The sequence below is a fragment of the Cephus cinctus genome, unplaced genomic scaffold (genome assembly GCF_000341935.2).
Source record: "Cephus cinctus unplaced genomic scaffold, Ccin1 Ccin1_scaffold0129, whole genome shotgun sequence".
NCBI lineage: Eukaryota > Metazoa > Arthropoda > Insecta > Hymenoptera > Cephidae > Cephus > Cephus cinctus.
Genome location: NW_014332862.1, coordinates 1,646,995 through 1,670,068, shown reverse-complemented (window position 1 = coordinate 1,670,068; position 23,074 = coordinate 1,646,995). Strand labels below are relative to the sequence as shown.

The 23,074-nt window shown below is 40.9% G+C and overlaps 3 protein-coding genes across 10 annotated transcripts in view; all 3 read left to right on the top strand.

Moving 5' to 3' along the window:
• The window catches only part of LOC107262915 (protein doublesex), a 45,480-nt gene that overhangs the window by 18,872 nt on the left and 3,534 nt on the right, over nucleotides 1-23,074 (top strand). For 3 of the 7 annotated variants that reach the window (XM_015729579.2, XM_015729578.2, XM_015729577.2), the window contains exons 5-6: nucleotides 8,511-8,784; nucleotides 15,358-17,531. In XM_015729579.2, coding sequence (XP_015585065.1) covers nucleotides 8,511-8,779 — 269 coding nt within the window. In that variant the 3' untranslated portion in view covers nucleotides 8,780-8,784; nucleotides 15,358-17,531. Of the gene's footprint in view, nucleotides 1-8,510; nucleotides 8,785-12,898; nucleotides 12,983-15,357; nucleotides 17,532-23,074 lie in introns of those variants that run through there. The other 4 variants (XR_003058348.1, XR_001536541.2, XR_001536540.2 and 1 more) reach the window with 4 other exon arrangements.
• Nucleotides 20,051-21,133, top strand: LOC107262916 (protein UXT homolog). 2 transcript variants are annotated; one of them, XM_025080308.1, is made up of 2 exons: nucleotides 20,051-20,306; nucleotides 20,534-21,133. In XM_025080308.1, the coding sequence occupies exon 2, from the start codon at nucleotides 20,561-20,563 to the stop codon at nucleotides 20,990-20,992; it is 432 nt and encodes a 143-aa protein (XP_024936076.1). In that variant the 5' UTR covers nucleotides 20,051-20,306; nucleotides 20,534-20,560; the 3' UTR covers nucleotides 20,993-21,133. The 2 variants fall into 2 exon arrangements, with proteins under 2 accessions (XP_024936076.1, XP_015585066.1); XM_015729580.2 differs by having other exon boundaries at nucleotides 20,090-20,306; nucleotides 20,529-21,133.
• On the top strand, nucleotides 21,513-22,810 carry LOC107262777 (acidic amino acid decarboxylase GADL1-like; the record flags this gene model as incomplete). Its single annotated transcript, XM_025080326.1, is given in 3 exon segments — nucleotides 21,513-21,781; nucleotides 22,343-22,502; nucleotides 22,649-22,810. Coding segments are annotated over 3 exon segments (519 nt in total), but the record flags the coding sequence as incomplete, so codon positions are not given.

The window sequence follows — 23,074 nt, the reverse complement described above, 5'->3', positions numbered from 1 at the left end:
GTTCATATTTTTAGGTACTTATAATAAATCACCCGGTTTGATGCCGTTCTGCCTGAAGGGTTAAGGTGTAGTTGATATTACTGCTGTATTGAATTATGGTCATTTGTCGTTTTTTTTTATTTTTGTCGTTCATATTTTTAGGTACTTATAATAAATATATATATATATATATATATATGTATATATACACGATAGACATAAGTAGATCGAATGGTACATTGATCGGATTTAGATTTCACATAGTAGCAAGCGTTGGCAAGTAGGAAACAAGCGTATTGTAAATAAGACCTCAGGCTTCGTTCGTTTTCATGTAGTGCTTAGTATTTATCTAGAGTACAAAAGTCATTGGTACGAGTCAAAGGCTAGTACAAAGTAGAGGGTCAAATAGGGGTAAAATATATGTCACGTATCAAGTAAAAATTACTGCAGACGACTAAACAATTTTAAACTGGGAAATATGCGAATCCGTATATGTATTTCTTACTGCACATGATATAATTACTTAACAAGGCAGTTACATGGCAATCAGCACAGCCACCGTTATGGTGCCACTTTTCCGCCATCCGCCTTATCTTACGCCGATCTTACGGACCCCTATATTTTTAAAAATACTTTTTCTTTTTCAGTTTTCACGTCCTCGCAATTCCACATTCCGCACTGTATCCATCATCCGTGTACGAACCAATGATTTAAATGATCTTGAAATTTTAACAAAAAAAAAAAAAAAAAAAAAACTCACAAGACCCGCATCATCGGATTGAGTACAGAAGAAAATTGACTTCCTAAAAAGGAATGTAGTAAAATTTTAAAAAAAAAAAAAAAAAAAAAGAAACTCACAAGACCCGCATCATCGGATTGAGTACAGAAGAAAATTGACTTCCTAAAAAGGAATGTAGTACAGGCTGTGTCTTATACAAAATTGATACCCACACGTTACGTATTTTCCAAAGTGTTAATTGATTGTCCGTGAGGCGTCGTATTACTCAAACGTCAACCGGTTTCTGTCCTACGTCTGTAATTACGTGCTGCTCGACACGCTAGAGTGAGATTCGCAATGTGCATGCGTTTACCTCTGCGCACGCGCACTTGTGCTCTTTACGTTGAACATACGTGGACGGGTGTACACGGCACAGGTACGTTACGTGGTGCTGGCCCAATGACAGTACACGGTGATATTTTATTCTTCATTTTTTACTTCATTTTCTTCACGTCTCACCTCCCTTCTCCCAATACAACTGTGGTTCGTACATTATGACACACGAGACTACAAAGCTTTGTCACAATTGGAAAGGCCGTCAGGACGCTTCTTCGGTCTTCGCTGCTAGTAACTGAAACGAACGTTATTGTACGGGCGCGCGCGTGTGTAAAAAGAGTTTAGAAAAGTCGAAAGAAAAAGTTATATTACACGTGTGATGTACAGTATGTGTGGGGCCGATGCGGGAGGGGGCTAGAGGGTTATGCGTATCATTCGTACTAATAACGTGTTAACGCCTTATGAATATTCTGCACCAGCGGTCACCAACGGACTGTAAGGTTACGTATACTGAGCGACGTTAATGGCGTCCCGGAGAGTAGTTGGGGAACAGTGGCAAAGCGAGAGTAAGGCGGCCAGCAACCTAAAAGCAAGCTAGGCCGGAGCGTAGTGGGGGTGGCCTTTTCCCCTGGCTCGGGACGCCATTTGTGTCACGACTCGGAGGAGTCCCGCATAAGAGGGTCTTCCTCGCTCTTGGCGACGATTTCCTATAAGACTCTCTCACTCGTTAGTGGTGGCGCTGCGGGTCCCTCTAGCGCGTATAAGAATGTCTCGCTCACGCGCTCGCACCTTGCCTATAGGAGCGTCTCGCTTCGACTCTTAGCTTCTATCGGCGCAATTTCCTTGCCGGTGGCTGAGCTACCGGTGGAAACCTTCTAGGCTGCTGGCCGCCCCACTCTCCTTTTGCCACTGTTCCCCTAACTTCTCTCTGTGCCGTGCCTAGCAACATGCGTCAGTAAAATCCTTGATCGTGACCGATCCGGCATCAGTTTTGCTCCGACGGAAGGGAAGTCTCCCATTAGGAAGGAGTTATGGATCGTCTCGTTCCGTCGAACACTTTATCCTGTCATACCTTTCTATTCTTATTCTTGCATCTTTTTTAAAGCTTATTTCCCTACTGCTTATACATATTTTTGCTTTTGATTTTTTTTAATTTTAATCTCAAGTTGCCACTTTAGTCATTTCTAGTAAACCTTTAACTCGACTTTTGTTTTACTCCTTTTTTGTCGATACTTAATTCAAATGATGTACATAGCATTTCTTTCTTTTTTTTTTCTTTCTAGTAAATTGATTTTACTCTAAGTGACTGTAGAATAACGTTGAGCGCCCGTGGGCACTGTTTCCTTGGTTCACTCGCGTTGGAAATACTTTGGGAAACAAGACTGTTTCGCTTATGATTCTTACGATTATTTTTACCTCGCTTCGGTACTTTATGTGCCTCGTGTTATTACCATTCCGATGCTACGAGATGTTAACGTGCACGCCAGTTCCTCTCGTGTTTTCCAGGAAAGAGAATATATTATAACATTCAACCTTATCATTTATTCCTGGTGGAAAAAACATATTTTATTAAAATAGTTTAGAACAAGGCCAATACGTACTCATATTATTGAATGTACCTTGAATTTCGTGAATTTATACTGTCGCTCACCGTACGGAAGATGAGGAATGCAAGAAACGTATGAAGTGAAGTAGGGTGAAAGGTGAATAAATAAAAAATTTGTGAGAACGAGCATTAAAAGAAAGAGAGCGAGAGAGAGAGAGAGAGAGAGAGAGAGAGTAATAGAGGAGAAGAGAAAAGAAGAGGGACAGAATGCACATGAGGGAACCCGACGAGCATTAAAAGAAAGAGAGCGAGAATGCAAGAAACGTATGAAGTGAAGTAGGGTGAAAGGTGAATAAATAAAAAATTTGTGAGAACGAGCATTAAAAGAAAGAGAGCGAGAGAGAGAGAGAGAGAGAGAGAGAGAGTAATAGAGGAGAAGAGAAAAGAAGAGGGACAGAATGCACATGAGGGAACCCGAAGTGAAGTTCGCGTGCAACAACTCAGTCTCGGTTAACTATAATAAGACGCGGCTAAGGATAAGATGGAATTCTAGTTTTTTTATCGGTGCTTCTTTGCCATTTAAAATACCTGTACCAATACACGCGCTCGTGTCTTCACTGGCAAGTTCATTTAATGAGTGTTCAATGAATTTACCAGTGTGCTCTTACGAGTTATATACTGTATGAGAATGTAGTGAGAATTCGAGTTAATCTGGTATCTGTATCACGCGGCATTCTCTCTTATTTCCTACAAAGTAATACATTCCTGATACTATCGGAGCTACTAATTAAAATGTTACCGGCATACAAATAATTCTCAAGCTGCACTAATCGAACCGGGATAAACGTACACACAGTTGTTACTATAGATCTAATCAACTCTTTTTATGGAAAATTCCGTACGAGTTTCTTCAATTTTCATTACCACTTTTTTTACACTCGGAATTGATTTAATTATACCTATCAGGCCTTGCTTAGTTATTACAACGTACTTAAATGTTTATGTATCTATGTTTATATATATGGCCTCGTGTCAAGCGCAATAAGCATTCTTGTGCTAGTTGACGTTGGAATAATGTCTGTTAGTAGTTCGGCCAAGTAACTGTCATTTCGTGTTATACGAGTAAAACAAGAAGCAGGATACTCATTCCTTTGTTCCTGTCCATTCTAATAAGCGAAAGAGCGGGTAAAGTGGAATTGCATGAGATACTTTGGAATTCAGCAGAGACGCGTATACCGCGGGTGGTCGAAAGAGGAGAAGGTAAAGTCTTAGGCGTATTTGATACGTCACGGATAAAATTAGCAAGGTACGAAACATTTTCTATCGGACTGTACCTATCCTGTCTATATCTAGTAGCTTTTATGAGTAGCACAAGTAAGTTCGCATGCAGTCGCAAGCGGCGCGCATCGCCTCCAAAATCTGATCGGAACGGGCAGCTCAGGGAAGAGTGAGAAGTCTATCAAGATTGAGCTTAAGAGCGACGGAGACTAGTAAAATAATGTACGCGGCTTGTCCTCGAGCCAACTCGGCACTCAGAGTTCATAGCTCAAAGCTCACGTAGAGCCGCGATCATGAGTATAGAAAGTAGATCAGCATAAATAATCAAGAATCAAAGAATCAAAATATACATAAATGAATATACAGGGTGGTTCGAAATATAAAATCAGACGACGAAAAATCCGAAAAATGATTTTAAAAACAGAGCTGTAAGAGAAACTCTCTACTTGTTTACCATAGGCGTAGAAGAGGATTAGACAAAGTTGCACGTACCACTGGCTTTTTACCTTTCGATGGGATCACTCAAAATGATCATCGGTTGGGAAGCGGCGAGATGAAAAGAAAATGCTAAAGGATGACGGGAGATCCTAGGAATCGAGAGTGCACCGAAAGGAATGGGACTGGCTACAAAAGTTGGCAATGAATCGCAACCTTGCATAACCGCAAGGCGACGCGAGACAGCTGTTGTCTTGCGCTTTGCAACAAGATAAAAGAGGATGTAGTTGTGATTACGCTGTGCGACGCTACCCACGTATCGTTAAGTGCAACACACAATACCCAACAGCCACGATACGTGTAACATAGTTTTCCTCGACATTAGCAGCTACAATGTCTCTCGCGGATATATACACGGTGACGTTATCCATACGATTAACCCTTATTGAGCAGTTCACTTTATCACGCGAATAAATTGACATTACGACTTTTCATTTGGACATTCCTCGAGGACCGTGAGATTCGTGAAATTGATATCTGTATACTTTGAGGTAATACGCCATCACTGCGAACCATGCACGAAAGCATTTAAATACCTTTCGTAATTTCACCGTGTGACTGGGGGGTTCTCAACATTAATTTCATATCGAAGGATATATCTCCTAGATCGCACGAGACTGTACGGGTGCATTATTTTCATCATCTCGCGTTATGGTAGGTTTCGGTTAACTCTATCAAAGACACCAGGCCAAATGGATACCCCATTTAACTTATCCCGACCGCAGAGCCGCCTAGCGTCATTCTCCCGTATCTTGTTTCTCGTTGCACTTAACATACTCCGGCCACCAGCACGACTGACCATGACTAACCTTATCTACAAGTCTAATCGGACCTATTCGCTATTATTGAACTGCATTAATAGAGAGTGACATCAGCGATCGTCATGTTAATTGGGAGGTGCATGCAGACCGTAATAAAATTGTGCCCAGTCCCTCTGGCGTTATCCTTATTTACTTTACGTTCCCTTATCCCAAGACTCAGCTCGTCGCTTCGTTATAATAACAATGGTAATACAAACATGGCTGCATTAACCCTGACGTCATTAGTCTCATTCTCCCGTTTGAGAATCTTGAACCCTCCTCCGGGAGTGGGACAGTCCTCATCAGCACTCGCCACTTTTTTCTTCGTTCATATTTTTTCCCTTGGATCGCCCCCTCCCCCCTCCATGGCCCCTCCGATCCTTCGCTCTCGTTCGTAAGGTGTCCAATTCCAGGTTTTGATCCACAGGGGGAATTGTACACGTGAACCAAAAGAGTTCCAGATCATAAAATGGCGAACGGAGCTCACTCTTGCCCGCGCGCCCTCACGCATAACCTTATATGTAGGTACTGGAAGACATAACAGGCAGGTCAGCCGATTTATACCCGCTCCTTAACTCTTATATACCATAGGTATATGTATACACACATGTATTTTTTACTATATGTAAAATCATTGTGTAGCATTACAGGACGGTCGTGCTTGTCGTAAAAGCGGCCATTTGCGCTGCTCAACTTTGAAAGGACTTTTAAACATAATATATTTGCATTGTTGAACATGGTTGAAAAGGGTGACCAGGGGGTCACTACCTCTCTTCATTGTCCTCAGATTATTACTATACGGTCGGTAGAGAAAAAGAAAATTCGCCGATTTACTTTGACTCGATTAATTCTACCTTTTTGTTCATGTTGTATTCCTACGGTCGAATAGTCAAGATTGCGCGATTCGCTTTTGACGCAGTCCGACCGAGCCGTGAGTTACTACTGCGGGGCGCGTGGCTAAATTCCCGAGTGCGTGTATAATTAATTCAGCCTCTTCCCGCACCTTCCACGTGTTCGTCACAAATAAGCTGTCATATTCGCAAACGTTGTCCCTCTGATGTGCAGGCGCGCTTGCTTCGCCTACTAACGACGGGGCCGACGGACAATTTCTAAGCATCGCTACCGCACGGCGTATCTTCGAGAGACGCCCGCGGCGCGATGGCTTAATTAGAATTTTATAACTGTCAAAGTGACAGCAGGCATGCGCTGACACGAGCACCGGTAATACGTCGTTACGGGACAGAGGACTTATTAAGTTTGACCTGGTCAAAAGCTTTCGCGCGCTTATATTTAGACGCATTGTCGTCGAGGCATGGTGGAAGTGACGTGACGGGACCGGAAGTTGCCGCAATTAAACCGTACCGACTCTCGCAGCTGCAAGACCTATTTCTAACAATGAGTATCGCACTGTTTGACACGGTCCACGCTGCGTCTAGCCTGATCCACGTCATCCTTCGTCCCTACGAACGGACCCGGTCGATGACCATGAGCCGCGTATGAGATTCATCCAGTAGGCTGATCCGATGAGTTCTCATCGCTCCCCCGTACGAAGACGTCGAAGTTCAGCCGCGGGCTGATTCAAGACTCTGGTGTCCATTGCGATCCTTGGGTCTTCGGTGAAGAATGAAGGAACGAAGCGCAGAAACGAAAAGTGAAGAACCCACCGAGGGCCGAGCAAAGGAGAGCCACGCAAGCGAGCGAGGCCGTTAAAATATAATTTACGAGCCGACGCGTATTTTTGCGTCCGGCATTCGCGTATTCCCCACCCCACTTCTCTTTCCCTTCTCTCTCTTCCCCCTCCTCCTCCTCCTCCTCTTATTACCTTCTCTTGCGGCTGACTCCTCCATTGCGAATAAATCTGCCGATGCGTTGGAGATTCTTGGGAATCACGATGCAAAATCTTTATGCAAAATCAAAATTTGTATTCTCATATGGGAGGTTGAAGATTTCGTAATTTTTTTTTAAACCCCTCACCCACCCACTCGTGGCGGAAGGTTTAGGATCTTAAATTGGAGCCAGACCTGCTCTTCAGTCTGTGTCGAATGTTGATCGGGAAATATGGCATCTTGGCGAAGATTTACCGGTGGGGTAAATATGGCAGGGCCGTAATGTTTCGGACGTGAGCCTCGTGCAAACATGACGTTGTTGCTGTCGAGGGTGCTGCCGCCACGGGCGTGACTCCCGAGTATACACGCGCAGGCTAAATCTGAATCCTAATAGCTGATTCGTACCGTAACCATCCGTATGACGTTGTGCTGCTCACTGAAATTCGTATCTTAGAATTAGATACAGTTCAATCAGACTATTCGAAGGAAACGAGTCCCCTTCTTGCTGTCCAGAAGCCATTTCGGTAGCACCGTCGAAGAAGCACCTGTGCCATTGCCTTGCACGTAAATACACGAGACATATAGAAATCTGCAGAGAGGCATAAAGAGTGGTGGTACCGTGTAGGCAGTACGATCAATCGCATCGAAGAAACATGCAGACTGATCTTGTATCGGTTAATGGACAAGAATACTTTCACAGTGATCGAAGTCTAGTAGAGGCATCTCTACTGGAAGCGCTGTCCCATCGAACAGACATTTAGCCAAAAGAATATTTTACTAAACCGTCATTTACCGAGGCGGCGTCGATACAAGAAAAGGTGTTAAAGGACTTACGGAATTTCGATAAGACGTTTTATACAATTAAAAGGAATATATGCCAATTAAGTAATAAAACGACATCCACTTCGCTTTGCTATAACCATGCCCGGATGAGGGCCATCTTTAATTCCAAAGGAGCATTCGGTGGCTGCAGTAAATTCTGGGAAGTTATCTCAATTATATTGATTCCTTTTTATTATTATCATTGTATTTTTTTTTTATTGAGCTAAAAGTCACCCCTGTCCTCCCTCACCTTCTCTCGCCCTACAATCATCGTTATATACTTTCTTCGTACTATTTACATGGAAATATTCGTATTTTCCTTCTTCTTCGTTCTCGAACCGCATACATGCATCTCATTAGCCGGTCGGCATACGCGTAATTAGACATCGAACACGCGTCATCTGATTCCCTAATTAATGAGGGGTTACGATCGAATTTCAAATAACTTTCTGTGTATATAGGTACGCGCACAAACGTCTTTGTCCGTGAAGTGCAAGAGCGCAAACAGTGTCTCTAGTGACGGCGCCGATTTACAATGTGTAAACTGACAAACGGCCGAGATAGAGTCGTTCGTTAGGCGTCGAGACGCCCTTGATACATACTTTGGAAAGAAGACGCCGGTCCTGGGAACGTGAAATTTATTGTTCCTGATCCCTTGTGCACTGGTGTTCCAATTGGTTTAATGCATTTCATGTAATTGTTCATAACAGCCAACAATGAAATACGGACCATGGCCTTTTGGGAAGCTGCCAGGATGATCCAGTATGGATCTGGAGAATCTTATTACTACAATGGATATGCTGCTTCTGCGGCAGCTGTGGATGCTCCTACGTATCTTGGACAGCCGCCCTATATAGGCTTGGTACCACCACCTTCGGTAGCTCATCTGGGTCCACGTCCGCATCCTCTCTCGACCCATGTTCTGACATCGAGGGTACCTTCGAGTCCTGATAGTCCTCCGGAGCGTCCTGTCACGTAGCCGTAGTAAGTTTTTTTTGGGATATTAAAATTATTTTTTTTTTTTTTGGAATCTCGATTTTTGTACTATTTACAGTTATTTATGGGGGTGGTGCATGGCTGTTGGGTTATTTCTGAACGCTAGAGACTATTTTGACTTTCATAAAATCCGAGGCCCATTCTGTTGCGGTAAGAGATCCATAAGGCCCCACGTTGTTGTGCGGCCCCCATCAAAGGTCCCGAGATTCTCTTGGTCGATGCTACTATTTCATCTTTTATGTGGTTTTAACGTTCTTTCGGAATTGCGACTAGTCGGCCAGTAGAGTATTTTTTGGGGACTTTTCGACTCACGGAATTGATTTGCTTCTACTGGTCTTTGTCCTGGGATTTCTTGAATTTTCTTTTTGTTGTTGTGCCTACCTTTGCTTTTTCCTCGAAAGATTGCTTGCGGTCGACATTACGTGCCGCGGTCACAAAGAATCTTGCTAGGCGTTGAAGAACAGCGAGAATTTTTTTTTAACTTCTGACAGAAATTTAATTTTGACTCGAAAGATCGTACGAACCGATAGTCGAAGATGCGTCGCGTCAATCGAAGTTTGCACGTGAAACGGGAACGGATTAGTTTTCGTTTTCGGACGTAAAAGTTCACTCGGTTCTTTTGTCCGGGCCGCTTGAGTTGAGCTCGTAATCGCGAATCCGTCGGACATAAAAGAGATTCTAACCTATAAAACGGCTCCTGCTTCCAAGAGAAGTAAAGAGACGTCTAGTAGACTTCCGCTGTACGTCCTGGGGGTCCAGCGAATCAAGTCTTCCACATTTCGAATCTCACAATTTTGTCTTTATTTAATTCATTCGGTTCGCACCTGTTTTAATTATTTGTTTTTCTGTTAACTTCGTTAATTAATTGGTTTAAGCTTCTTCTACGTACTAATATTTATCAACTCATATAACATCAAGAAGATCAAGGGACTTCTGGATATCTGAGACGGGTCTCTTAGAGACACTTTCAGAGTGTCGCAGATTTGGCACGGTCCTCCGGACTCGATTTCGTTTTCTTCTTATTGGTCAGGTTGCAAGTAAATTGTGACAAACTTCATCAAAGCTGCCGGCATCTGCGTGGTGAAGCCAAGCGAGGGAAAACTCGAGGCGTGGAAACTACGTGGATTCCGTGGAGAGTGCATTTGTGGCTTTTAATGATCGCCCGTGTAAAGAGTCTAATTTATGAGTATAATCCGGCTGAACATTTACGATCGGCCATCGGGAACCCTTAGCCGACCATGCGAAAAGAGACTGATTCCTTGCCAATTTCTACGTCTCTCAAAATTCAGCAAAATTCCACCTAACAATTTCTCCTTACTTACTACTCCCTCAACAAATATCACCCTTGTGCGCACCTATGATCATCGGCCAGACATCCCCCACTTTTTTCACTCCTACGATTTTAAAAGCCTATTCGAACCTTAAAAAAAAAAAATAATTATATTAAACCACCACTAAGCGTAAATTATACAAATATGAAAGTCCCTAGGATAAGTATCACCGGTTCATAATCTATGGACTTTAAGGACAGAGCCTCACTTATTGGGTCGGTAAAACGTAATCGTGGATGTTGACCAAGAGTCGTAAAGTCTCTTGTAAAAGTACAGTAATATTAAACAGCGAATGTTAATTGCGATATATCAAAATAAAAATGACAATAAAACCTTCGGTATCGCCAGAAGTCAGAATACTTAGCAACACTTATATTTCGAGTTTGTAAAGTAAATAAGTCCTGAGCCTCCGTACGTTAGCGAATTGTATCTCTATCAATCAAGATAAAACAAACTGAAACTATAGATTATTCCGTTATGCCGTTATTCAATTATCTCGTATAACACAGTAGTCGCATTTTGAAGTCTCACTGTGAAGGAGCCCTAAAGCAAATGACGGTTAGGTTACCGATTTGAATCCTTAAGGTACTCGGTTTGTGACTTACGACTCTCGGAGACCTCGTGACGTACATTTTCACATGAGAAGTTCGAGGGACGGAAGGTTCGGTTTGCAGTAAGCAGCATCAATGTAATCAGACAAGCCGCTCAGAGGCCGCTTAACGACGATCGTAAACGCGGTTCGCTTTACAGCTCGCGAATTTTTTCTCTAACTCCCTTTCTCCGTCGCGGAGAGCAAGTCCTTCGGTTATTTTGCTCGGGACGCAGTAAACTATCCGAGTTTATGTGACAGCGACTAGCCAAGTCTCGGTATGAAAACAACACCGAGCGACAGAAGAGCCTTTGGGGGTTGGGAGGGGGAGGGGCGTTAACGTAAATCGGCAATCGTTAGGGATCTCTTCGATGCTCCTTCATAACATTGACTTATTAGATTGGAAATAAAAAAAGTACGATTAATCTTCAAGAATAATGTTTGGATTTTTCAAAATCAAACTTTTTCTAAAGAATTAATGACAGCATATTACGTATATAGTCGGTCTCGACGATATATATATATTATTATTATTATTAATTATCCAAATATTTTATTATTAGCTTCGATCTATTTGGGTAGATATTTCGCCAGTAGTTGAGGTTACGTCCAGGTAATATTTGACCTTGGCAGAGAACATCGTCCTCCTAGAAGCACTAGACGACGACGGACGGACGAGTAATTTCCAAGACAAAGCAATAATTAGCAGCGCCAAAGTGCGTGCGCGCTCTCTTGTCTTCGTATCTTCGTACTTCACCAAGAGAAGCCGGAGTCCCTGGGTAGCAGGAACGGCAGCAAGAGTAAGCGCTGTAACGTAGAACTCGCTTGCAGGGGCCTTTAGTACTTTCTAACCACAGTCGCGAGCTACAATTAAACTCCCATAAACCTCCTCGTAACTTTTTTAAAAGCGACCGACCAACCAACGAATCACCCAACTAACCGAACCGACCAGCCGACCCAACGGTTCCTCCTCGTCAGACAGGAACGTTTGCTCCCTGTGAAAAAGCTCGCCATATCGCATCCTTAATGAATCCACCATCTACACCAGTAGAAGGAAGAGAGAAAAAAGGACAAACAGAAACATATAGTCCCTTCCAGTTGACTTCTTGGTATTAACAACCGTCAAATGCTTCTATGGGATTTCTCGAAATTGCCCAACTCACAGAAGAAGGTTCGGGGTACGTAGTTTCATGGATACGCGTCCGGTATACATACCCCCAGTGTACGTTGAGCGTCGGTGGGCGTAGTCACAATTTTTTTTTTATTCAACGGGTTCCGAGACGTTCCAGGACCTTACTTAGCTACGTGGGAATCAAGGAGGAGAACCGAGGACGCAGAGGAACCCAGTAGGTATAGGGTGGAAGCGGTTTTTAGCGCCGAGTGACGTTTACAGCCCTGGTAGAGCCGAGCGACCTCTAGCGCCAGTAAAACTTGAGAAGAAATACAAGCAAAGTCCGCATCGACAGTTAAAGTCATACGCGCGAAAATATAGCCGAGCTTCTATGAAATACGACGTACCTCGTGAACGAAGCGACTATAGGCTCCAGCCCAGGATACCCGTTTCGTTAATGAAAGAGATCAGCCTGAGCTCCCTCTCTCTCTCTCTTCTTCTCTGTCTTTCTTTTTACTTATTTTAACATCGCCTATCCCTCTATTCAGAGCCCAGCCTATATTCTGCAAAACGATAACTTATTGGCTGCTTGGTCCGTCGGGATGGACGTGCTTTAGATTCTAAGAAAGGACACACGTGTGGATTGACTATACACGACTGAAGTATCGCAAAAGTTTTGAAATTCTCTTAATAATTTATAATTACTTTCGTAAGGACCTGATCGAATTTCCATAATGGAATTGAGGACCATACTAATGGCTGGGATTAAGTTAGAATTATGAACTGGTTAGTCAAATCGGTCTCGAGGCTGACATAGATTCTTGTGAAAGCCAATAGGAGGTGCTCCGAATCGACTGACTTGGCTTGGTATCTTATAGTACTGGGTATTACTGGAAGTATATCTGCTGATTTTATGGTTCTTTCGAGAAGCGAGGAGGGATGGAAAGGCTAAAGCGAGAGGATAGGAGTGTCGTGAATAGGAGAGCGAGAGAGTGTGACAATCCGTCAAGCACTTACCGCAGTGGACGATAAAACCTCCACCTACCTCATTCGCAACCGTTTCCATTTCAGCTATACGTGCACTGGGACATGTCTTCTTCCTTGGTTCACTCGTTTCTCGCGTTCCTTCGTTTATCCCGGTCTCCTCCACTCTCGGTAAGTTTATGACTCTAAGACGAAATAGTCCTTATGGAATCTGCCTAGCGCTCGGTTCGTACACTTATACACCATTTGTCTCTTTCTCCATTTCAAAGGACTTATCCTTCACCTTGGGTCGATAAGATTTTAAATGCTTCTATCGGATTGGTTTCACTTTATCATCCACTTGCTCGAATGAGACTCATCTTCGGATATATGGAGGAGGGTGGTATGTATAGGGGGGAAAAAAAATCAATTCTCATTGGTAGTTAATTCCTGATCTCGCGAGACTTCCTCAAGTCTACTTGGGTCGAGACACGAGATTGCAAGTGGGTACTGATTGTAAATCATATCTTTTATGGGGCACCCTAGGGCCGATCTGTGTGTAGAAAGATCGCTCGGAAAGAACGGTACATGAACTATGAACCGATACAGGCCTGAGGCAGATAGACCAGTGCCTGCTAGACATCGTCAAACTGCATTTAACGACTCGATAATTATTTTCACATATATCAAGTCTAGTTTAATGATTTTCCATTCTTTCGTGCTAATTAAAAACATAATTATAATGTTATTAGAAACTTATACTTTTCTACTATCCATATTCACGATCACGTAACTCGAGCTTGCGAATATCACTAAATCTTATATAAGATTTGAGCAGGTACGCGAATCTCTTTTATCCAGTTCAATGATTCCCGAGGTATCTCCGAATTTTTCATCCAACTTTAACCAAAGCTTTTACGCTTTAGTGATTTTTATTTACTAGTTGGCATCATTCCCGACTACAAATTCTAATATTATGCAAGTCGACGACGTATCGCCTCGTGCATATAGACACGAGATACGATTCTCCTTATCTCATCTAGTGCGCGCTGACGTAACTTATCGAAGTCCTCGCTGTCTGTCACTGCATGCGGGGAAAAGGAGTCTTGTGAAATTTTGATAAAAATAGATCCTACTTCCGTTTACATCAGGACAAAGGAATTCGAGTGTCCTTAATCCCGTCGGCGTGTCGCGCTCTAAAGAGCCGAGGAGAGCAGTTACAGCGTGACAAATTGTGCGTAGTTAACAAAAGCTCTACTGGTCGATCTTGACTCGTAAACGAGACTGAAGGGAGAGTTAAAGCCTCATGAAAACGGGATCGTAAAGGGAGCAGGAGTCCCAAAATGAAATCGGTTACGAAACGGGATGAATGGGAATGGAGTGAAACGGAATAGAATGGGATAAGAGCCGTAGAATCGGAGGAACGGAGAACGAGGAATCCGGTGGGATGGATGGAGGGAGGGAGGGAGGGGGGAAGGGGGGAGAAAATAACTCAACGGGAAAGAATCTATCTATATTTCGTAACGTCAAAGTAACTGTCGATCGTTCCTGCCGCGTTTACGAGGGAAATAATATTTGAACGTTGGTTAAATATGTGTAACATTTGATGGGGTCGTCTGGCATAAGCGTTATGGGTTCCTATGGCGAGGAACGCTCTTTATATTCTCGTTCGAACATTAAAAGATTAGTATTTCAACGACCGAATGACTGACTTAAACGTAAGAGATGGTACAATGATTTTTTTTTTACTTTGAGAATATTTCAGTACCTTTTTATATGTGAGTATGTTTTTTTACGTTTCTATGATTTTTTTCATATATTTTTTTTTTTTGATCCATTTTCTCATACCACATTTCCAGGAGCGACAATCAGTATTGTCAGTGAGATCCACGAGGTTTTGTGTCTTAATTAAGGAGTTGTCACAATGCTGCAACGTTATTGACCGTTTCCTTTAAAAATCTTGTATAGATCCGGCACGATGGAGACATCGTGAATTCGTTGTCCTTTTTTCCTTATAATTCTGCTTTCTTTATTTCTAAGCTATTCCCGTGGCGAAGTGTGGGTAGGACTGCGGAGTGCACCAGGAGGCCGGGTGGGTGCACGTATGAAAACTAAGTCCGGGTTTCATTTGACTGACTTTACGAGGGAGACATAAAATGGATTTTACTGTCGGCTAGTTCGCCAGTTCTCGAGTTGGTAACATTGCTTTAGCGAACATAATATACGCTCCTGGCCTCGTCCGTCCTCCTTCGCGTTACTTCCCTACGGGCAGGCTTCCTTCTCATGGTTACCCTTATCCATATTCCGCGGGGTGGCGCTTTTCTTAATGCGAAACTTTTCGCATGAAAAATGTCCCGTTATGCGATTTCATATCTGCACGGCTGACTCCGGCACTAACTTCACTTTAGTCACGGCACTCACTTCCAATTCCATCTATTTAAACTTTTACCTTCTCTTCACGGGACAAAGCGCGGAACAAGTGAAGGCTGTTTGGCGGGAATTTCAAAAAGTGTATCTCGACACTTTTTCATGGAACGTAAACGAAGATCCGTGTGTGCTTGTTTCAGATCGTTCGGTGATAGCTTGCTGAATTACACGAAGCGCAAAGGAAGGTTCATTCCAAAGACGAAGAAAAGGAGAAGCGAAGGGAACGAACGTTGTCCAACCACGATTTCTGGACCGGAAGTCAAATGCAAGATTGGCGAACGGTTACCATCGCCATCGAAACTGGAGGATCTGGACAACCGGAAAGGACGTCTCCGTTTTTTTTTTTTTTTTTTTCCCGGACGAGATCCCGATCTCATGACGCAGTTACGATTTTTTTCTAATTTTTTTTTTAATGCTATTAATCACATCTATCAAAATGACGACGTTGACGATCCTAACTTCGTTACCTTGACGCTTACTTGTGCGCCGTATAATTTGCGTTAAAAAATTGGTCTGTTCTTCGCGTGTCCGCTGGCCGAACATGCGACAAGGAGGATGACGATCGAATTTCCATTGAACTTCCGATCGATGACTTCTGCGATGCCCCGGAAAAAGAGATAGCGGAATGCAGTGTAAAAAATATGTAACGCGCTTCCGGTATTATTGAGCGAGCGGGAACGCAATTATTAATAGGAGTGAAAAGGTAAAAGCGCCTGTGCATTGCGTATACTACGGTACTTCATTTTATTTATTGTGATATTAGGGAGAAAGTCATTATCACGGTTAGTGGCCGGCGTCGAAGTCTTGTGCTTCATGAGACCGTAGCGTCGGGACGTTTCGAGTCGTACAAGTTTGCTCCATTTGATTAACGAGAGAGCCACTCCTCGGTATTTTCTATTTTTTTTTTATTTTCTTCTTCTTTTCTTTTATATAATAGGCGTATCTGTCACCCCGCCTGTGTGTATATAATATAATAAATGTATATGTATGCGTACCACAGTATGTATGATTGACCATGTATTCTTAAAAAGTTCACGGAATATGAAACTGTCTGTATCAAACGTATAGACTCTGAGTATGCGAGGCGTGGATGATTTGTTGATGAAACAGAAAAAGAAAACAGAATCCTTTTCATCTTCGAGCGCCCATTAGCGTCTTAAAATTTACGTACTGCTGCCATATTTTTTTAAGGGTAACGCTTTTACTATATCGTAATCTATCGTGTATTGTGTATACGGTGTGAAATGTGCAGGGAAGACTTGAGGATTTATCGAAGGATCAAGGAATAAAGAAATAAAACGTACACACGCACGCGTACTATAAATATATAAATATAATGTATAGTGGGTCTTTTCGTGTGTGAGAGAGAGAGAGCGCGAGAGTGTGTGTGTGTGTGTGAGGGATGGGAAACGAGAAAGGGTTGCCAAAAGAAATTGGTGTTATGAATTTTCATACGAGAGATTAGCAAAGAAAAAATCAAAATATATTCAGAGATCCGAAGAAGAAGGGGGATACACCGTTTTTCCTGGCGAAAATTTCAAGATATTTCGCCGAATCTCTAATCGCGATTGTCGCGTACATGTCGCACGTTCCTAAAGACGTTGCTCGATGAGGTGCGACATAAGCGTCGAGATGTTCAAAATCAAAATTAAAGCATAAGATAAAACCCCCTGGCGTCACTGGTCTATATATGTATATCTACGTACAAAGATAAAAGTCGAATCATATATTTCTGCGTGGCAGGTAATTGTTTTGCTAAAAAAAAAGAGAAAAAGAAAAAAATATCTACAGGAATCATTAAAAACTCGCCTTTCAACACTTTTCAAGTAGTGACCGTCTATTGCGATGGGATTCAAAGAAACAAAAAAAATTGAATCTGACCACCATTTTCTGTTATCTTACGTCATACGTCATATATATCCTGCGAAGTCATAAAATCGAATGTGACGTGTGGAAATGTACGCGCATACATAAATACATGCGTACCTACTTACCGATCTACCTATATTCGTAAAACTGTCGTAGATTATTTATTGGGCAATTCTGGGGTGCGAGAGGAGAATGAAGTGTAAAGAGAGAGAGAGAGAGAGAGAGAGAGAGAGAGAGAGAGAGAGGGAGAACAAAACGTAATGGCAATGGCAAAGGCCTGGCAGTCAAGAACGAAGACAGGACAAATATGAGGAAACGATATACCTATTATTCCATTGTGGAGTATGCACGAGAATCGTTATTCATGGATTCAGTGTACTCGACGTAACTATAACTGTTAAATTATAATAAATAAATATAATATAAGCGGTATCTATACGAGAAATACAGTCGCGTTTTGATCTGTCCAAACCAAATGGAACTTTCAGCCGACTTCAATCCAATTGCTACAAACGGAAGGTGCGACAATCTCATCTCGATTGGGAGTTTTTCTTATTGGCACCCATTTTCGTTATATGCCCATACACGTTGGCTACACCTGTACCGCTTTTAATTCCACTGCGTCGAATATTTATGTCACCGATGTCACAGGTACCGCCGTCTGTTCTGAATTTTTTGGTACGATGGACCGTTAATGGCTCCTTGCTCTCATTTTTATACGTCACCACTTATTTTCTTATAATTTAATTCCCTTTATGATACCTAGTGACTTCCTTCTTTCACACTCGACCTCTCCCTGCGTTCTTTCTCGTTGTACAAAATTACAAGAAAAAAAAGTCGACTGGTCCTCGTTAAGCTACATGATGTTGACGTTCGAGGCTTATCTTTCGATGTTCCTTCGACTGTCCAGGAGGCTGTGATATTTACTGTAAATCTTATTTAAAAATACGTTCTTGCTTTTAGCGACGTCGCAATGCCAACATACTAATAATGGAGAATGTTTGTCAGAATGGCAGGAAGGCAGGCAGGCAGGTAGGTAGGTTAGGTTAGGGTAGTAGTAAGGTTATAGTATGCGTATGCAGTAGTTACTAGTAAACTAAGTGGTTGGGTTATCCATGTGTTGGTATGTGTTTAGAGAAAGAGCAGATATACCGGTTGCGTTGGGGACTCAAATCCCAAAGTGGAGAAGATGGCGTCAAGTGGAGAACAGTCAGCCGTTTTATGGTTTATGCAGATTCCATGGATAGTCAGTCTCGTTGTTGGCTCTTTTCCACTCTTACTTCATTTTCTTCTTGTCTCATATACATACCAACCTTTGTTTTTTTACATATTTATAATTCCTTACCGCCATCACGGCTCCTGTTGCACTTAGCGACAATTCAATATATATTTATGTATTTCAATATCCATTTTTACAGTATATTGACGCTTTGTGTACCTATAAGTTATACCGGAACTTGGCTATGAACTCCCCGCTACCAACGTACCACATGTGATACAATTGCGTGTTTGTTGCCATATAATTAGATTGCAATATATTCCACAGGTATACATAGAACAAGTAGTTACACTCTGTACAAGTATATAAAGTAGACAGGATATTATGCAAAAATTTGAAACAAATTTTTATAGTCCCTGACCAGATCCACTCGTAATGAAAGGTTAAAAACATGGCAGAAGATACCCCTCACCCCCTCTTCATTGAGATGAAAAAGAATACAATTCTTATCTAAGTAAATGATAAACGACTCTATATCATGCAACTCCAAGGAATTTCATAGAAATACAAGGTCGGTCTGTAATATGCATATACAGAATTGGATAAATAAACCTATGGAGTAACTATGTAAACTTGGAATTTAAGGAATCTATGGAATTGCTCAATTTGAATTTATTTTTCTATTCGTTGCAATTTTTATTCTACGTCATGCATTAATGCATATATATATACAGATATACACGCACGAAAGGGTTTCGCTCACGTATGTACCATATGTGTATCACGCAGGATAAAAAGCCTCTTGCATTTTAGTAGAGACGCAAGTGGGCAACGTAACGGTGATGTGTGCATGGATTCGTGCAGACCTATAAAAGTCTTCGTAACGTTTAACTGCTTCGTCTTAACATAAACTAAGGACTATATTGCGTAGATAGCGCAGAAATACACCAGTATGACAGCCCATGCGTTTATTCGTCTCTTCGTGATGTTGACTGGCTTTACCGAGACTTTTACTGCCTGTTATTCTTTTGCACCGTATCAGCCCTTACTATTTTCTGTACGGATAATTTTTTCTTAATTTTCTTTTCACACTTCGTTTTTCCCTTTTTTTTCATATATTTACATTTCTTTTTTATGTGCGTTTAGCATTCTTTTGTGTTATCCCGCGGGAGTTATTCCGATGAATTTTATATATGATGGGGCACTGTTGACGGAGAACTCTGGTGAGTATTTTGTGAATTTTATAATTATGGCGACTGACTTCGTTGATGCGCGTTTTGCTGCAGCTTGACGAAGAGAACTAGTTTTATTGGTTTCTGAAATTTGCGTCCTCGAAAGAATATCTAACTACATTACGGATGCATTGAGTACGATAAGTTTTACATGACGATAATTTAAGTTGTAGCTAATCATGAATTTCATCATCTAATCATGAAAATTGTATATCCTGTATTGGTAGTTGTAGTCATAGCCTGAGTTTGCATCTAGTTATACGTGTTATGATATTCTGGTAATCATCACTTAAATTACCTAGGTCTTAGCTAATGTACCACTCTGCACACAAAATACGCATCGTTCCATTATTTTATTGTTCGTTGTGTAATTCATTTTTCTTGTACTGCTATCGTCATCGACGCTGTTAATAAATATTCCAATTCAATTTCTTGTAGTATATAAATGTAATATTGTTTTTTCAAAATACATTTTGCAATCGTCACATATTGAACTTTGTATTATATATTGAATAAGATCGTTCGTGTTTTTGATTTCCATATAAAATGGTTTGAATGTAGGAATTAATTTCTTTAGTCCGTTCTGTCGATAATCTTTTCGCGTTCTTCAATACCGACCGAACTGACAGTTTTGTCTGGTGCCGTTAGGGGAATTCAGCAAGTAAACGCGGTGCTACTAAAGTGTCAAGTATACGATGTGTTTTTAAAGATTTTTTTGCAGCGTTGTTTTTGATTTCTTAAAAGCCGTTTCGAAATAGTATTGCATTTGGTAAGTTTTTCCCTATGCGGCTGTATCTTGGGAAGAAAATGCCGTGGCATATTTTGCGAATATCTGCCTCGTGAGCAACCTAACCTCTTAATAGAAATCTTGTTTATCTCGGGGAGGGTTTCTTTTGCAAGTACAACAGGAATTTATAAAAGCCCCCAATCAACTAGATATTTGTATCTTCAAGTGTTTGCACCTTGCGTATACTTTTTATGTTTTACACAGTGCAGGATTCGATTTTCTCAAAACGTACAAAAATGAATCCTGATGTGCAGAAGAAGATACTGCAGTTTGAGTCCTTCATGAATGATGTTCTGAGGGCTGATCTTGCCAAGCTCGCTGAAAAACTAGATAGCAAGAATGCAGAAATGGCTGAATTCCTTGAATTGAAGAGTATAATAAAGACTCTTAAGGATACCAATGTTGATAAAAGTGGTTTCAAGACAAAGGTGGATATGGGCAACAACTTTTATATCCAGGCAAATATAGAGGATGCTTCAAATATTTTATTGGATGTTGGTCTTGGTCACTTTGTAGAGTTTAGTTTGGATGAAGCTTTGACTGTCATTGACGTTAGGTTAAAGCTTTTTCAAAGACAAATTGATAATTTACGAAAGCAGATTGCCAGGACCAATGCTCATATTAAACTTGTTCTGATTGGTATAAAAGACTTGCAAGATATGACTTAGTTTATAATATTAATTCTGTCAAGTAGCGATGAAGTTGTAATTATTATTGTTACATGAATATGGAACATCGGTAACCATATGAACATTAGTTTCTATATGGATATGTTAATCTCATGTAAATACATTTTTTCTATTCATTAATTTGTATTTTTTTTTGCGAATATCATGATTTATCGCAGATTTTTTAAACAACACAAGGTGTGTCGAATGGTTGCGTTTAATTTTTTTTATTATGCTACATGTGCCAAACATATATCGCGTGCTATATAACTAATTTTTCAGTACCTTTGACATTGGATCTTTATTTGTGTATTGACGACAATTACGAATATTAACAAGACCTTTGTAATTTGCTCTATAAAACGCCAGGCATGACTTAAATACTCACTAGATGGCGAGGTCCGAGTTACAAAATATTAATGTTTTGTAACCTTAACAAAAATAATTGAGGAAATTCGTCATCTGGCCCTCGAGCAACTATAATCACCGATTGTTTTAGGACCCAATCAAATTTTGCTGAATTTTGAATTGGTCTAGTGCACGTGTCGAAGAAAAACATAATGATTTTTTAAACAAATTTTGTGCAGCTTTGATAGAATTTAGCTTCGAATGAAAAAATCGTAGAGCTGTTTCAATATGGCGGGAACCGAGCCATCTTGTCGATATCTTAAAACTCGATTTGAAGAGAAAACCGGATACGGATAAATCAGTTTTACGAATGGCGAACAATATTTTGAAATACAGCGTGAAAACTGGTCATCCGCATTTCCTGAATCAACTATTTTCTAGGTAAGAGGTCGATTTTGTTGTACAATTTTTTTTCCCAATAACCAATCACGTAACGAAAGATCTTGAAACTGCGAAAAAATGTTTTCAGTGTTCGCGACCAATTTGCATGTCATTTATTACTTGTTTTTTGCATAATGTGCAGTTTGTCATTTATCCAAATATTCAAACCTGCCATCGTTATGTAAATAGTCGTGAATACGTGTTACGGCTATAACTATTTTTAAGAGCGATCATGTTCATCATGACGCGCAAAGACTGCCCGATAACTCAGATTCACAGTCATTTAATGCTCTTATTATGAATGATCCTTGCATTTATTGTCAAATAATTATACTAGATTCACTTTTTTTAAATCCGTATCACGTGTTTGTTACATCGTTTAAACACCTTGCATTATGGCTAGAATATTATAACAGTTATTGAGAGATATAAATATTCACTTTTTTGCCTTGGCATTCCTGCTGTTATGGATACTGTGTAAAAAATGTATACATATAATATAGCGTTAATAAATCATTTTGAAACTTCTACTTTTTTGTCATTAATGATCGTTCAAGGCAGATCGGATCAGTATGGATTGGTTGGTCAATGGCTGACAGACACGTTAAATGTATCAGTATATACGTATGAGGTGGTACTGGTTCCAACATTGATAGCAGGAACTTTTTCGAATGAAACAGCTATTAAGGTTGCTAGATTTTTGTTCAAACCAGAGGTAAAGGTAATTATCAGTATAAAGTAGAGCATTGTTTGCACAAAAATCATTAGCAAATTTTGTATCCTTGCCATCTTGAATACTTTTCTAAGACGTATTCATTGTCTTTTCTATTTATGCGTTGAAATGACAGGTTTACATTAACTTTTCAGATAAGAGGCACGCCCGATTCTAATTTGATATTTTTTGCATCTGAAGAGCAAGCTTTTGTAGTGTCGGCGAGGGGAATGTGGTATTCGTGAAAACGGATAAGTTGGGCAGAATGGACGTTAAGAATTTAACGGAGAATATTGAAAAAGAATATAAAACGGAAATAAAGGAATAATGCTATGCGCAAAACAAGGTAAGCAGTATTAAAAAATTAATAAATAGTTACCTATTATGTGATTTGTTTTTTGCAATTAAGTACTTTGCAGGGAAAATTATTCCTGACGTATTTGATCATTTTATCGAAATCGCAGATTCATGCCAGGCTTGTAAGATGTGGCTGCACGTTGATGTAGCTTGGGGTGGTGGTTAATTTTTAATAAAAAATATCAAGGGTTAATAAGAGGCATCCACAGGGCAGATCCATTACG

What these genes read in the sequence shown, in the direction of transcription:
- LOC107262916 (XM_025080308.1), top strand. Translation starts at nt 20,561, where the DNA reads ATGAATCCTGATGTGCAGAAGAAGATACTGCAGTTTGAGTCCTTCATG.